This window comes from Netta rufina (assembly GCF_964035555.1).
Source record: "Netta rufina genome assembly, chromosome: 1".
Lineage (NCBI taxonomy): Eukaryota > Metazoa > Chordata > Aves > Anseriformes > Anatidae > Netta > Netta rufina.
In genome coordinates, this window is record NC_140123.1 from 193,755,288 (window position 1) to 193,773,037 (window position 17,750).

Sequence of the window (17,750 nt, forward strand, 5' to 3'; positions counted from 1 at the left end):
AAAATGTAAACTACACTGACACCTCAGATTCACAATTAAAAATAATAATTCAACAAGTGTAGCAAGGCATCGCTGTGATAAAAATTACAAGATTTTGGGGCACAAGGATGGGATAATTATTAATTCAAATATAGCTAGATAGGGATGTTCCAGGCTTGCCCAAAATTCTGTCAGTTAAAGCAGAAACACTGTTTCAAAGACATGTTGCAGCCTTAGAAGGGTTTCAGAAAGTAACTATGGGAAAAATCAAGGATATGGAAAAACTATCATGAGGATGAAAGTGTTGCCATGGTTTACCATAGAAAGGAGGAGGAGAAAGTGTGGAAGTGATAAAAGAAATGGCTACGGGGAAGATACAAAGAAAGCAGATCAGGAACATTTCTTCCCTGTCTCATAACATAAGAACAAGATAATATTCAATGAAATTAAAATATATAGATTCATTCTCCAAGTTACTAGTTCACGAAAACATCCCATGAACTCTTATTACTGACATTTTTTTTACATTAACAATTTAACAATCAAAAAGAGACTGGTGATTTAGAGAGGATGTAATAACTCCATTTAAACTCTAATGTTGTCTGTTAAGGCTTAAACCAGGTTCCAGTTAGAAGAGATCAAGGTAAGATCCGATGTAAGTTGCAGATTTGGCGTTAGAATTTTTGCATCTTTGTGTGAAGGAAGGATCTCTTAAAGTTTCCTGCTCAGTTCAACAATATATTTATTAGGCAAAGGATCAATAAACAACATCAACTTCTGTCTTGGGTCCCCTACTCTTTACTATGGCAATGCTTGATTTCAGTAGGATCACTGCCTGATCAATAAGCCTGAAATAATGACCTAACTGAAAATGCCACATTAGTTAAGGAGAAGAGAGTTATCCTAACTAACCTTGTGCTATTAGAAGATAATTGCACTTCTCTTCTAATCTGATATTTTTTTTAACAGGCTAGTTCAATTTTATGTACAAATTGGAAGCAAGGCTTCTGGCAACTCTTGCAACAGACCAAGAGCCAGAAATGAAGGTAAAACCTCTTTTCCTTATAATAAGCTTTTTGTACTTGGGGTCTTCTGTAGTGCTTTTACCTTTTACTCTCTCTACAAAATGAGAAAGTCTGTTTCATTTTTAACATTTTTCATTTAACCCTTCACTTTTCTTAAGTGATAAATAAGTTAACTTTCTATTAAAAAGAAGTCTATTTACTTTTATCCCATATTTTTATTTATATTTATGCTCACCAAACCTAATGGTGCTCTATTAGTAATAGTAAATTTGTTCGAGCTGTGATGTTTTAAGACATGATTGGCAAGAAGAGAAGAGGTATATTTGCTTCTATTAAACTACTTGAAAATGTTGGAAAACAGGCAAATATACAAGTACACAGGACTTTCTTCAGGTTTCATTCCTTGAAACACAAGGAATAAACTTCAAGTTCAGGATAAATTTGTCAACTTCCATATCTCACCTGAAGAAGAGTTGTGTGCCTGAAAGCTTACTCAGTTTTCATCTCCATCAGTGGGTCTGATAAAAGATTGCCTTTCAACCCATTCTCATGTATAATTTACCTGAAGCACAAAATTATGAAGCTGCAGCAGGAAATATGTTTAGTGTGAATAAGTTCATCTCTCCCAGCTGCATCCTCTCTTATTTTACCTACATGCTTAGAATTATTGTGATGGAGTCGGGAATGATATTTGGATTTGGGAAGCATCAACAGAGTTTTGGGAGCAGATTCTCTATGTAAAGTGGTGTAGTTGCATGAAGACAGAAGTCACTAATCACTGAGAAATTCTGTTACTGAGAAAACCTTGTTCTTCTCTCATTATAAACCATTTAACATCAATGGACTGTTTCCTGGTGTATGGCATTTGTATTGACACCAATTCAGAACTGCCATCTTTCAGCATAGATTACAGTAAGGGTTTGATTCTCCTCTCATTTGCACTGCTGTAAGACACAAGAAAATATGTTATCTTTGAAAGTACTCCAGTATAAAAGAGTTTTAATAGGAGAAATATACATAGAAAGTGCTTCTTTCATGCATCATCCCTTGTGATGAGCTCATTAGTGATTTCAAAATTCTGCTATGTGCTAGTATTTACCATAATGTGTGTAAGATCCAAATACCTTAAAATATTTAAATATTTAAACATTATGGTAATTCACTTTTAAAGATGCTTTAAGTTTGCAGAGGTAGTATAAACATTGTGAACTACCCCTTATGGGGAGCCCAGCTATAAGAATTACAACTTAGTGTCACACACAAACTGTAGGAATATTCCACATACATTAAGAAAGGCACGTTACCCCCTCACTAAGTAAAAGATTTGATCCTTTGAGTTTGGTGAAGACAAGCAACACAACATGTAGCAGACAGCGAGCCCATGTCATGTTTGCAACAGGTCTTGAGCACAAAATGCTCCTGGACCAGGAAATGCCAAATGGATAGGGGAGACACACTCAACGCCAGTGGTGTACACTGGATAAGGGCTGGCAACTCCTGAGCACAGGCTTGAAGAGCTGCCTCCCTCTTCTCTGCCCAGTCAAACTAACTGCCTTGCTTAATTTTAACTACAGGTGTCGTGGTTCAATTCACAAATGATAACGGGATCACCTGGCATTTACTGCGAGAGCTGGACTTCATGTCATACCTGGAACCTCAGGTTGTTTCGATAGACTTACCTCGGGAGGCCAAAACCCCTGCCACAGCTTTCAGGTGGTGGCAGCCACAACACGGTATGCAATGCCATGCTAAGAATTCATTAAATGCTTTTATCCAACCCAAGCATGAGTGCTTCTCCACATGGGCATGTGCTGCGGAAACTTCAGGTTACCAAAAATACGTTGTGGTGAACAGATTGGATGTTGTAAGTGCATGTTTAGTCTTTCTTTGGTCATGCTACAGACATAATTTTCTTCTTTAGCACCCAAGCAGAATATGGGGTTTAAGATTAAAATTGTTTAAAAGCCAAGTTTAAACTAAAGATGCTGAGAGGGGAAAAGATTACACAGAAAAGCTTTAATAAGATGAGAGGATGTACTTGAGTAAAGAGTGACCTGGGATGTCAAATGGCGTACACATCTCATTTTTCATCTAATTTGGAAGAAGAGGTATAACTTAGCCTTGAACCTGCCTACGTAGTGGCTCCCATCTCATAGAATCATAGGATTCCCTATATTACAGAACTGCCTATATTAACATCTCTGCATACCCAGAGCCCCGTGCCTCTACTTCTGCTCCACCTCCAAAGCCCACTCAGATATCTCCCGCATCCTCAGATGAAAGTAAAGCCCTGATGCTGACTGATAGCTACAGCCACCATCACAGCTCCTACCTTGCACTGTGGCACATTGCTACTAGTAAAAGTGTCCTTATTAAGTGTTTCACCTTTGCGCAAGGCAGGAGCTCCTGGCTCCCTGCAGGAAATAGAAGGTGATATTCAGACACACAGAAAAGCACATTTTAACAGCAGCTCCCTGGGGAGAAAAGAACATAGCTTACAGTCAGGTAATTATGGGATGTAGCTTCTTGGATATCATTTATCATTTTGATGGCTGTTTTTATTCGTACGTTTTTGTACAATATATGTGCTGGAGTTAACTGTCCTCACTAGGGAAGAGAATAGACAAGACAAGAGGATGTGATTTAGCTACAAAGCCAGTTCATTTGAGAAAAATGCCGAGCAGGAATTGGTGCACCACAGACCATCATTCTGCCATAGCTGTTTGCACTGTTTAGTGGTGAGATGCCAGACCTGTTGCTCTCTACCTATGTCCTGCTGGTTGCTGCTTGCCTTTGGAGGCAACAAGGTGACATCCATCTCTTCTGAGAGTGGTCACTGTAAGGCTACCCGACAGCAGTCCTCTAGATCTCAGTGAAAGAGAGAGAATTTGTGACGAGAGACTGAAATACAAGCTTCCATACCAGTGCCCACAGGTGACAACCACTCCTCATTACAGATGTTAGCTCCTTCATAGATTGTCCTTTGTCTGACATAACTCAGTGCAGAGCGACCTTATCAGCCATGACCCGTGTTCCTCTTGTTGGCAAGACATAAGTCCTGGCACATCGTTGTGAGCTCACAATTTATCAAGTCTTTCCTTCTTCTTCTATAAGGGTACAATAGTGATTGTACACTACGACAACATTTTTAGCATGCCAGCAGAAAACTATCCTCTTCCAATCTAAAGGTAATTTGGGAGATAGTCAGAGGCCTTTCTGATTTAGCTGTGGAGAATAACAGGAAGGTTGTGACTGATAAATGAAATCCCCAACCTAAGGGCTCAGGAAATGTCTCATTCAAACACAGGGAGAGTGCATGATGATAAAAGCGTTGAAGCTGAAGCAGAAACATTTTAGAGTCCAGGTTCATCCTTGAGCAATGTGTTAGCCATGTTTAACCGTGGTCAGTCTATGTGACTGAGCACAACTCACTACATGAATGCAGGATACGGTTATAAAAAAATAACTAACAGGAACTCCACTAACTCACCCATTCTGCTTTTTATAGGGAAGCATTCAGCTCAGTGGGCTTTGGATGATGTGCTTATAGGGATGAATGACAGCTCTCAAACTGGCTTCCAGGATAAATTCGATGGAACTGTGGATTTACAAGCAAGCTGGTACAGAATACAAGGGGGTCAAGTAGACATCGATTGCCTGTCTATGGATACAGCTCTGATGTTCAGTGAAAACATCGGTATGTGTCACCAAGCACTATTACATTTGTATGCACCTATTTTGTAAATTCCGTGTGGGTCAGGTTTTTACAATATGGGAGGTATTCAGAGGTTTGAGTATATAGTAATCTGCAAGGAAGAGAAGCTGAAAAGAAGGAGGTGAAAATGCAGATAACAAATCTGAATGACAGTACTGAAAGCACATGCATAAGGCATTCGATTTCATTTTTGTTGTTTCTCTCTTTTATTAGGAAAACCTCGTTTTGCAGAGACTTGGGACTTTCATGTATCAGCTTCTACTTTCCTGCAGTTTGAGCTAAGCATGGGTTGCAGCAAGCCATACAGTAATTCTCATAGCATCCACCTGCAGTATTCTTTAAACAATGGGAGGGACTGGCACTTGGTGACAGAGGAGTGTGTGCCTCCAACCATCGGCTGTCAGCACTACACCGAGAGCTCCATCTACACTTCAGAAAGATTCCAAAATTGGAAGAGAATTACGGTCTACCTTCCACCTGCAACATAGTGAGCACTGTTCTAGCTGTTTAGCATGATACAGATTTTACTGATCTAATTTGAGCAAACATCCCCTAGCTTGGGAATTTTCTGCATGTCTTTTAAATTATTAAATGTGTGTTGACACGTCATCAGGATTTTAAATTTCACTTCAAAATATTTCATCAGATATAATATGAACTGCAGGAATTTAAGTAACAAGTTTTGATCAGTGAATTCTTAAGTCTTGCCCACAATCTGTGGCATCAAGAACAGGAATTCTAAATTAAGCTTTTCTAACATTTACCAAGTAAGAAAGAAGAGAGAATGCACTGACCCATCCCCTCATATAAGGGTATTTTCTGTCATTTCACATAAGTAATAATGTTATTTGTCATCCAAGATTTAGGCACATTAATCGCAGCATTCAGCAAGTCAAAATGCATGTTACTGGATGTGCCACCTCCACCCTTTTGACTAGGAGGAGAGTTCTGCCTGCCTCCTAGTAATATCACATTGTTGTAAATGAATGTGGCAGATAAGCTGACATCCATCTCTCTGAATAAAACCATGCACTAGTTCAGAAATAACAGATGACAATAATCTTACTTACCATTACTCTGAATAGTTCCATGATTCTTAAAAGCACCCTACACATTATCTCTGTAAATTCCACCACCTTGAAAATATTGTAGTAAAAATGGACACAGTAAATGAACAGAGACTACAATTCATGTCTTGGTTTCTAATCTCATAGTTCACTTCACAGAACCATACATCTACATCCAAGAAGATTCTTCCATAATTTTCTTCACAAGTATGAAGATAGCTTGACCCAGTCAAAGTCACAGGGTATTTCCCAGTGTGTTGCTCTAGGATCAGCTCCACAGAACATTTCCTGCTTGAACAACTATGAAATTATTTAATCCGTACCATTTTGACAGATTTTTTTTCCAAAGTATTTTCCCCATCTGAGCATAGTAAGGCAGTCAGCGTTTACCATAGCGTGTGTGCAGGTGCATGTTTGTACATATATTCATACATTATTACACAAATATACATGACTGCATGTCATCTTTTTTTCGTTACATAACACTAAATATAAATTCACTACTTATTACTTTTCTGAAGCATTTATATTGTTTCAACTCTACTAGCAACTTATAGAGCTGTTGAATGTAGTAAAGCTGATAGTTTCTGCTCAACCACTTTGCTAACCAGGTAGAGTCACAACACTGGTTCACTTCAGACATTTTCCTTTAGATCTGGAATTTTGCCTGAAAACTCATCTGAGAAATTGAAACTTCCATTTTCAGATGGAATATAAATCTTTTCCAAATACAAAGTGTTGTGCTATTAAAATGTTTTTGTTCTCCTGAGGTCCACAGGACTTTCTTTATTACATAACACTTTGTGGAGGAAACATTTTGAAGCCTGAAATACATTCACTCTATTTTTTCTAGCTCTCCCAGAACACGATTCAGATGGATTCAATACAACTATGCTTCTGGTGTTGATTCTTGGGCTATTGATAATGTGATCTTGGCTACAGGATGCCCTTGGATGTGCTCAGGCCACGGCATCTGTGATGCAGATCGTTGTGTGTAAGTAGCACCTTACTTTCCATATTTTATAGAAAAGATGTTGTGTTTTATCTAGGCCAGATGGATAATACCTTTTCCTCTGAATTTGTTGCTAGGTGTGACAGAGGCTTTGGTGGTCCATACTGTGTCCCTGTCATTCCTCTGCCATCTGTCCTGAAGGATGATTTCAATGGTAACTTGCATCCAGACCTTTGGCCTGAGGTCTATGGTGCTGAGAGGGGAAACCTGAATGGTGACACCATCAAGTCTGGAACAGCTCTCATTTTTAAAGGGGTCAGAGATTCATTACATTGAAAAAAAATTAATAAAAACCAGTAGAGTTAGGAAGAGAAAGTGCTTTTTGTTGTTTCCTCCATAGGTTTGCTTCAAAGTCTTTAGGCTAGAATTTGACATTTTCATTTTTATCATGTTTATCTGCCCTAAACAACATGCACCATGTTTGTTATAGTTGTTTTTATGAACAAACATTTGTTTGTTTGTTTGTTTGTTGTTATCATTTTTGGTTATAAATTCCTCCTTAACTTCCAAAGGAAAAAAATGAAACTCTGCAGTTATGATTCCTGAGGCCAAGTGAGTGATTTGGAAATACAGTTCTCACTGCAATCTGTGGTGTCTGTCTTGAAATCCTCTGACTGATTTTTGAATATTTTGAATGATATTGATCACTGTAGTCTAGGTATTCAATGTTTGTGTAGTTAGAATGTGGTTTACTTATTTGTATCTTCTAAAAGGTTTTTAGCTCATTAAGGAGGGGTTTTTAGTTTGTTTTTAACTAAAGGTCTAAAAAGGTCAGGAAATGCCATGTTTTCTGAACTTCTCAGTTCTTCAACAAAACAGATAAATATTTCTCCCCATAAAAGACTTTTGTTCAGATAAGAACACAAATTTTAAGCTTCCACAAGTCTTTTCATTTGACATGGTGAATTTAGGTGCCCTTGAAAAGCAAAGTTTAATAACTTCACGTATAGAATTTATTTTTTTATACATTTTTTTTTCAAAACCTAGACTCCAGTTCAACCTCCTTAAATAATCTAAATCATAAATCAGAGGTTGTGAATTGTCCAAAACTTGGCTTGGTTGTTCCTGCAGGTTGTTCCTTGGGGGAAGGGGTCTGAAAAAGAGGAAAGCTCTGTGAGGTGGAGTTTGCTAGATCCTCTGCAGAACAGGTCTGTCTCCAGGATCCACTAAGCATTGAGCTCATCTGTAGAGACAGATGGGTCCTTACAGGTCACTACGACTTTTCCCACCAGTCTCTTTCCTTACTATAGGAAAAGGCACCATGCCTTCCTAAGTCAAGAGGTTACCACAGAAGAGGATATTTGTACAAAAACTATTTTTGGAGGCACAGAAAAGAGCTCCTAGAGAGGAGACTTCCTCCTTGAAAATTATGGTGCTCAGGTTCACCAAAAGAATGGTTATATGAGCTTGGACTGAATATCTGAGTAAATCAACTACAGTGCTTGCAGATCAGATGACATCCTGGTGATTCAGGGCACGAGCTGAATGAGCTGTACCTGTGTCTGTACCTGATCATGGAGCTGTGCCTCTCGAGGTTGCACTGACCTATATCTAGCACCTTCCATTAATATGGATCACTTTGCTAAGGCTATCACTATTCTAATTTTCAGCCTGGGAAAAAGAAGGGACAGAGCTACCTCTCTTGCTGCCACAGCAGTCAGTAACAGACAACATCCATACAACAGTAAGTTGCAGAGAATCTTCAATAATGGAAACTGTGATTCACATTGTATATTCTGTATTTGCAGGAAGGACTGAGAATGCTGGTTTCAAGAGATCTAGATTGCACTAATACTGTGTACATCCAGTTTTCATTTAAATTTATAGCCAAAGGTAAGATCACTGTTTATTTCCTATCACTTCTCTAGCTTTATCCCTATAAAGTAGTACCACAGAAAATGGTATAGATTTACATTTTCAACTACTATTGTTTAAGACTTCTATGCAAAAGAGAGGAAGAAAATATTAGCCAAAAAAAAAACATAACATACCCCAAAACAATAATATACCCAATACTTCATGTTTAAAAGCAAAATCTATGTGAGGACTTATTTTACAAAATTATGTCTTGAAAATATTTTTAAATATGATCCCTGCCAAAATATTAAAAAATAAGATGACTAAATTTATTGTTCTAAAAGGCAGGAATAGCTGAAGGCACAAGGCTGGATTTTGATACTTGATTCACAAGAGGTAAAGTAGTGAAAGCTGTGTCTACCTGTGAGTGCTACAGGTGGTGATAATAATGTCTGGTACCTAGGAACAACAAGCAAATAACTACTGAATTGCCAAAAAATATGTGGAAGAAGGAGCTGATTTGTTCTGATCTCTCTCTCTCTATATATATATATACACATATATATACATATATAACACTGATACAGCTTCTTATCTAAGTAAATGAACTTTGCCTGTACTTATAACAAACATCAATGCAAATTTAGTCCCTAATTAATTAGCATATTCTAGACAGAAAAGCACAGGAATGCACAGGGATTTTTATGTGTTTAATACACATAAAACTTCTCAACAGCTTAAATAGTTATAAAAGCTAGTTCATGCTATGTAATAGATGTCTGAGTAAGCTAACGATATTTGCACTTGAAGAAATGTTTTTGCACTAGTGTTTTTTAAAGCCAATTTATAATGAACACATCCTCTTTGCTCCAGGTACCCCTGAGAGGTCTCATTCTATTCTGCTGCAGTACTCTGTCAATGGTGGCATCACTTGGCACCTGATAGATGAGTTTTACTTCACACAGACTACAGATGTCCTCTTTATCAATGTTCCTCTGCCCTACACAGCCCAAAGCAATGCCACACGTTTCAGACTCTGGCAACCTTACAACAATGGTAAGGAATAGACACCCATGGGCCTCCAGATCCATAATTGCAAAGCTTAGCATCTGTCAGAGGATGGATTTTTGGACTCAACAAGAATAGAGACTCTTAAATCTTGTTTTCTTATGTTTCAAGACCTTCCATTAAAACTATCAGAAGGTTATATTTACAGTTCTTATGAAGTTTCTGTATGTTTTAAAGTGAAAGTACCTTAACCTAATACCTTTGATGGTGTGCAGAAGAGTATCTCCTTTGACCCTGGAGGGTTTGGGAGATCAAGCAACACCAATACAGTTCACAGAGGTTATCCTCATTATTTTTAATAGACCTGATTCTCCTTTACACTGAGGCCCCATTACAATACTCAAATTATAAAAAAGTGTCTTGTGTGTAAATGGGAATTGGGCCCACCTTGCTTGGAATTAACTAGGCATTAAAAAAGCATTTAGAAAGAGAATGTACTGAGCAGTTAATCTTTGGATTAAATTGTAAAGGACTGTAGAAAACCACAAGAGGAACACAGCTTATTCCTCCTGATTAGAGGACATATGCCAGCTGAAGAAAACTGTCCTCTGTTCTCAGTTTCTCTACGCACATCTCTTAGCAGGAGTTGGCATTAAGGACTCTTAACAAATTCCAGTGGTCATTTAGACCTGGTGATACAGCAATTATTTATGCCACTCAGACAAATATCTAGCATACCTCTAACAAAAAAGCAAATTCAAATCCAGACCTAAGAATCCAGTTCCAGTTCATGTTTCTGATGGGTCCTGTCTAAAACATTTAACTAAACTTTTCTTGTAGAAATCATCTTTAATTACAAATTTCACATAAAAGAAGCCCTTTAACTTTCTCTGATCAACAGAAAGGCTTTTAGATAGATGAAGAAAAAGTTCAATTACACAAAAGATCTGGCAATCTAATCTTTTCTCTCCAGTTTGCAAACACTAATTTTGCAACACATTTGAATTCATAATCCATTTGAAAGAAGGTCACTCAGAGTTTCCGTTTCTTTCAAAGAGCTCTTGGTTGGCAAATACAGGCTGCTGAGTGCAAGGAAAAAAGTTGTAGAATGAAATCATCCTTTTAGGCAGCTGCTTATTTAGCTGATTCTTAACTAAAGATGACACTGATGATATAGTTTCAAAGTAAATGTGATTTAAGTGGAAGATACTTGCTTAGCATAGGTTTTTCACTCTTCAGTTTCCTGTGACTTCTGTACATTTTACAGAAATAAAAGTTAATTCTGTAGTAAGGGGACTATGGAAAGATTGCCTGTGAAGCCTCTCCTTTAGCACCCGTTTTTCAGTGTAACACATACATATCAGCCACTAGTCTGCTTTTTAATAATAGCTTTATTAGGTGTTAATAGGAATGTTACCCTTTTCTTTGTAGGCAAAAAGGAAGAAATATGGATCATAGATGACTTCATTATTGATGGAAATAACCTTAAAAATCCCGTGATCCTTTTGGATACCTTTGACTTCGGTCCCAAAGAGGACAACTGGTTTTTCTATCCTGGTGGAAACATTGGGCTTTATTGCCCATATTCATCTAAGGGAGCTCCGTAAGCATCACTCAGCAATAAATTAGAAAAAAGTGACTGTGGAATAAAATGATCCTAAAATACTTTTTTTTTTTTTTTTTTTCCACAGTGAGGAAGATTCAGCTATGGTATTTGTTTCGAATGAAGTAGGAGAACACTCCATTACAACAAGGGATCTAAGTGTGAATGAAAACACTGTAATCCAATTTGAGGTACTTATCCTCAGAAAGTTACTTGGCATTTTGCTCAGGGCATTCTGTTCTCTCAGGTTCTGCTCTTCAGCATGTTTGTCCAGCACTTTGTGATTGCCTGGCAGAGAAGCCTCTTTAATTTCCCCTGTAATTATTTTGATTTTGCTTTCCCTCTTGTGGGTGTATCCTGAAGCTTTTATCACACAGATAAGGAAAATTTCGCCTCACAGTCTCCTGTTTTCTTGCCTAATTTACTACTTTGTCCATTCATATATACTTGCACTGATAACATGCCTACAAGTTGGAGAGTCCCCACTGGCAGACAAGACGATGAGCACCACAATGTAATGAAAGTCTAGATTGCTACTTTACAACCTGCTCGGTATAACTGTGCAGTTGAAATATTTTCATGATCTGGCCCAGTGGGGAGCTATAAGTTCATCTGTGACACTAGAAATCATTTTCCTGCAGGCTAGCTTTACTGCACTGGCTGTACTTTCTGAAAGCCAAGCCTCTGCTTTCCTTTTGCTTCTGCCCATGCTTTCATAAAGGATCTAGTGGAAGCTATTCTTTGCCACAATGGCCTGAATTCATCCCATCTTAGGGAGTTATCTAAATGTCATGACTAAGGAGCATATTTTTCATGCTTCTTATATAATCAGTGGAAGCAGACACTCCCAATGACAACACCTAGTCTAAACTAAACTGTGTTTCTGGTTTATCCTAAAACCTAAACTGAGCATTGGCTTGGACAGCCACTGATGGGAGTAACCTTTCAGCCTACTATGTGTTTGTTTAGAGAATTCATTTTATTGTTCTTAAGATACTGTGAAAGAATCTTTCATGTAAATTGCCATGCCACAATTACAAGGCTGTTTTTAACAAAGATGTAGCATGCTCTAGCATGCAAACAGCAAATGATATTGATTTATAAACAATTAAAGAAATGATACTAAGAGTTTTCCAAGAAAACTTGGTTTAGCTGTGTACTCATGCATGCTTCAGTTTGTCATGCAACTACTTCATAAATTATTGAAGGTAAACCATTTTCTGTTTTAAAATATAGATTAGTGCCTGTAGAACAAAAATGTTTGCGGTCATTTTAAGATATTCATAAGTCTTTGGGGCATTAACCTCATAAAATCTCCATACATACTTCCATATGTGGTAAGAACATTGTTTTAAGGAAGTTAAGTGACTTCAACTCACATTTTTGTAGACATTAGTATAAATGAAGCAGTTATGCATAATGCAATAGAGTTTCTTTCTGTGTCTCAAGAGTCAAAAACTATATTGGGTCAAGCATTGCTCTAAGCTTCCAGATGAGTAGACAACCCTCTAGTCAAATGTAGGTTGATGGCTCTCATGTGCGCTGAAGAGTGATGAAAGAAATTCAGTGTAGGATATGTTTTCAACATTCATGCACTGTCCTAAATATAACTGGACTTTAAAAATACATTTTTGTTACAGAGTAGTATGTTAGAAAGATACTTACTTTTCACTACAAAGATATCTAAAAGTACAAAATATTCTGTAGTTTTAGTACAGGCTTTGTATTTCATCTGCAATAAATTTTTATTTATTGCACAGTAAATAGAGTATATTTTATTTTATGTGACAGTCATCCTGTAAGGCAACTAATTCTTTTATATAAGCAATCTGAAACTGAAAGAACATCTTAATATCTGTGTGAAAGCAAAGCAGACTAATTTGAACAGTGAGCATGCAAAAATATGTCATAAAAGGTCTCAGATTCTGTATAAAACATATATGATTTGTTACAGGATACCAGTAGCATTGCAAGTCACGTAGGTTTTCTGCCTTCTCTATTGTTCTGTACATCAGGAATCTTGTCAGAACACCTTGAGAAGTTTGTCACTGTCACACTGTGTTTTGGTGTGACACTGAATCTAAATCCAGTCCAGCTATGACACTCTTTTCAATGCTTTCACCTCAGACTTCGATGCCATACATGAGCAGAAAGAGTAGTGAGTATAAAAGCTAAAGAACATATAGAAGTGAAACACCAGATGCTCTGAAGGGTAATTCCTGTGGCATGAGCTTTTTTATTTTATTTTATTTTATTTTATTTTATTTTATTTTATTTTATTTTATTTTATTTTATTTTATTTTATTTTATTTTATTTTATTTTTTGTATAATGTAATAGATAATAATGCAGCTCGGCAATCTACCAAGTTTATGTTTGCACATTTTGTTCTAATATTTCTGGTTTTAAAAAGTCCACATTCTTGAGCTGATGCATTTGCTCCAGCCACACTATCAGCTCTCTTTTGTCTAATTAAGTTTTCTCTAGTGGAAGTATTTGGGGATTTCATATTACATTCATTTTAGAATGACCCAGAGCGTGATGTGCACATGGACAGGTAGGCCAATGTGCAAGTGTTCATGTTCATGTGCATGTCCTGAGTTCGTCATTGCAGTTGTTAAACAAATTCTTAAATCACCATCTTCCTGAGCTAAATAAATACCATACAACATGGGAGAGACTAAGATGAAGAGTGATTAGGTGACCCAGCATACCCTTTGTCATCTTCTGCATTTCATCTCTTGGACCCCAGATCAATATTGGCTGCACCACTGATAGCTCATCTGCTGACCCGGTAAAACTGGAGTTCTCACGAGATCTGGGGGCGACCTGGCACCTCCTTCTCCCCTTGTGCTACAGCAGCAGCAGCCACCTCAGCTCCTTGTGCTCCACTGAACATCACCCAAGCAGCACTTACTATGCAGGCACCACCCAGGGCTGGAGGAGGGAGGTCATTCACTTTGGAAAACTCCACCTCTGTGGGTAAGTGTCTAGCTTTTAATCCTCCCAGCTGCTTGTTCGTTTCTTTTTATGTCTGTTTTCCAACCAAAATGGTATCCAAACATTAGCAGTCCATAAGAACAGTGACATTAGAACAGACCAAATGACCAATCTTTCTCCCCTTTTTGCCCTGAGTGGCAGTTAGTATTCAGGTGATTCCCAAAAATATGTCATGCCTAATACTAATGTAGAGTAACCACAAATAATTTCTTATTTATCTATATATCTCATTGATAACGTGTTTGTGGAAGTGTATTGTATAGTAGAATAAATGCAAAAAGCTCCTTGAATGTTTTTAACTTAATTTCATATTTTAGTTCATCAAAGATGTTTTTGTGTGACATCTGGGATTCATTAGAAAATACAGTAAAATGTGAGCTAGTACAAACTTGATTCTACCTTAGGGTAAGGGAATGGACTTACTTAATATTCAAGGTATCTTGTAATTGCAAAGTTCTCTGATTCTAAGAAATTAACAGCTGCAGTCACTTGGGAACTTTAAGGTTGTGGGACATGCTAAATTGGATGATAACAGATACATAGGATAGAAAAATAATTTGTGCTTGCAGGCAATTTAATATGTAACTTTTCAAAGTTACACATAAAAAAAGTTCAAAACAGTACTGTTTACTTTTCCAGGAAAAACTGTCTTATAGTATCAACTCAGTTTGTGTAAAAAATCACATCATTAAGGATTAAACTGTAGTATGTATGAATTAAAATGAGCTATCCAACTATGAGACTGTATTTATGAATCTACTGTGTGCAATGGCCCTTCCATTAAATAAATGGTTTCGTATGTGCCTCTGGAAGTATGAGAAGACCTGTGTAAGAGATGAGAGCCAAGTTTGGAAAACCTGGATGTTTAATAATTTAAGAAAAGGTTTAAATTTTAAACTTGAATATTCTGTTTTATGACAGTTAACATTTCAAGCATAGAGTAGTTAACCATCTTTTGCAGCAGCACATCTGTCCTTCTGGGTTAGCCGAAAAGAATTATTTGACTCTTTACCCAACTACCCATGCACCCCCCAAATGAAAAATTTGACTATACAAATTAATATCTCATTTAAACCTTCCACGTATTTTGCTTTAGTCCTATGTTCCTTACTGATTATGTCCAATTTGCCTGTCTTCCCTCCTGTTCCTTGCCCAATAGTGGGCCAGAAAACAGTTGGTGATAGTCAACAGAACCCAGCAGCAAAGAGCAGAATCCATGGAGCCTTTGGTATAATGACATCCTTGGGCCAGAGGGCTGATGTGGGGTTTTCCCCACCAGAGTCCACTGGAATAAAGAGAAAAAATCAGCAAACCTGATTCCTTGTGTAATGCTAAATAGAACCAGCATTTCTGTCCTCAAGGTGTAAAGTGATTATATTTAAATGAAGACGAAGACATTCCAGTTATTTCCACTGCATATGTTCTTTGGGAAATTAATGTGTGTCCTCAGCAGATAGCTGTATCTAAGATCTTAGTATTCCCGTAGGATTCTGAAGGAAAAAATCCTGAGCCTGTTGAGTTGGTGAAGAAATACCTACTGACTTCAACAAGACCAGTATTTCACTCTCTGTTTCAGTCACCCTTCACTCAGGCCAGCAGGGAGCCTGAGACGAGGCTCCCTGTTCTTGTGGGGTGGAACAAATACAGCCCAAGAGACAGAGATGTCCCCTAAAGAGCAGTTTAAAACATTTCCAACCTCGTTCTTGTGTCCTTCACCTCAGGACATAGTAAAAACAATGTTTTTGACTTCCAGCAGGACTCTGATTCTTAGTTATCTTTCTTAAAACTGTTAGCAGTATCCCCACAGTATCAGCTATCTCTTACCACCTGAATCACCTCATAAATATTCCTTTTTAGCACATAAAGACAAAAACATTTGTCAGCTACCTGTGCCATTGTTTCACCTGCAGCGTTTATCATAGAATCATAGAATCACAGAATCAGAGAATCACAGAATGGCTTGGGTTGGAAGGGACCATAAAGATCACTCAGTCCCAGTCTCCCTGCCCTGGGCTGGGACACCTCCCACCAGGTTGCCCAAAGCCCCATCCAGCCTGGCCTTGAACACCTCCAGGGATGGGGCATCCACAGCTTCTCTGGGCAGCCTGTGCCAGAGCCTCACCACCCTCAGAGTAAAGAATTTCTTCCTAATGTCTAATGTAAGTCTACCCTCTTTTAATTTAGCTCCATTCCCCCTTGTCCTATCACTACGCTCCCTGATAGAAAGTCCATCCCTCGATTTAGATGTTTCTAACAAGTCATATTAAACATGTAAATTAAACACTTTTCCCTTCTCAGTCTTCTGGTTTCCTTCATCCTTTGAAACATTTTCTCATTTGGGAATAAAATGAGTCTCTCAAGTGTTTTTCCCCTGCTCAGTTTGTTTTCCCTCTTTCCCCAGTCTGTTCCTCTTTATATGCAGCACTGATGCAAATAGCACTTAGGCTGAGAATTAAAAATGACAGGCCAGGACCCAAAGGAGAGTATAGTTTAAATTAACAACTTGCACTATCAGTCTGTTTTAAGATTAAGCTGTCTGAAAGCAAGCTGAATACCTGGTGACATGGCAGATCATGTTTTCTGTTCACGTAACTGAGGGTGAGATTTTACCAGCCCATTTCCACAAGTGGTCTCCCTGAAGGCAGGGTGCCAGTGTGAAGCAGGATTTCATTCTCCAGAAGACAGGGAGCGGCCTGGTCTGACGTAGATGCTGTAAAGCAAGGCAGAAGGAAATCCATCTGACCATGGCCAATCATCCTTCCCATGGATGATGGAGAGAAGAGTGGTTAGATTTCAAATCCCATTTTCAAGTCTGTCATTCAGTTTTGGTATTTCAGCAAATGAATAATGTTATTTTTATTTCTGTCAGTACTTGGATTGAATGTCAGCATAAAGATGACAAGGTGAAGGAATTAGACATAGCAGTCAGTTTCTAGAATTAAATTATTATCAAGTCAATTCCACCAAAAATAATAGTATATATATATATGTATAGTATGGTATATTTATATATACATGTAGTATACAACAAAAGAGAAAACTTTCATTTAAACTAAGTACATTTCCCCCTTTTTCAGGTTGGCAAGGTTCAGATGGTACCAAGGATTTTATCCTGCTGGATCCCAGCCAGTCACCTGGGCCATTGACAACGTGTACATTGGTCCACAGTGTGAGGAGATGTGCAATGGGCATGGCAGCTGCATCAATGGCACAAAGTGCATCTGTGACCCAGGGTACTCTGGGCCAACCTGCAAAATAAGTACCAAGAATTCTGACTTCCTTAAGGATGATTTTGAAGGTATCTCTTTTCTTATTTTAGCCTGAATTCTACCTGTTAGTCTTAGTGGAACTCAGGGCTCAAAGATGAGACCTTCTGCATGCTTCTGAATCTAAACTATGCTGTGAGACTATTCCCATGAGTCAAGTTGTTTGGATGTAATTCTCAAGCATGGTTTGTGAATGCCTGATGGCTATCAAATGCCTGTTTTGGAGCAACTGACTTTTTGCTAGGTTGTTCATATTGGAATATAAATTTGCCATCAAAA

General features: G+C 37.9%; 1 protein-coding gene across 1 annotated transcript in view; it reads left to right on the forward strand.

Annotated features, from left to right (window-relative positions):
• The window catches only part of RELN (reelin), a gene marked incomplete at both ends in the record, with an annotated part of 285,763 nt that overhangs the window by 228,854 nt on the left and 39,159 nt on the right, over positions 1-17,750 (forward strand). Inside the window, 12 exon segments of the mRNA XM_084305864.1 lie at positions 949-1,025; positions 2,579-2,737; positions 4,513-4,701; positions 4,933-5,206; positions 6,640-6,780; positions 6,876-7,053; positions 8,547-8,631; positions 9,469-9,651; positions 11,035-11,206; positions 11,295-11,397; positions 13,958-14,187; positions 17,283-17,503. Coding sequence (XP_084161990.1) covers positions 949-1,025; positions 2,579-2,737; positions 4,513-4,701; positions 4,933-5,206; positions 6,640-6,780; positions 6,876-7,053; positions 8,547-8,631; positions 9,469-9,651; positions 11,035-11,206; positions 11,295-11,397; positions 13,958-14,187; positions 17,283-17,503 — 2,012 coding nt within the window.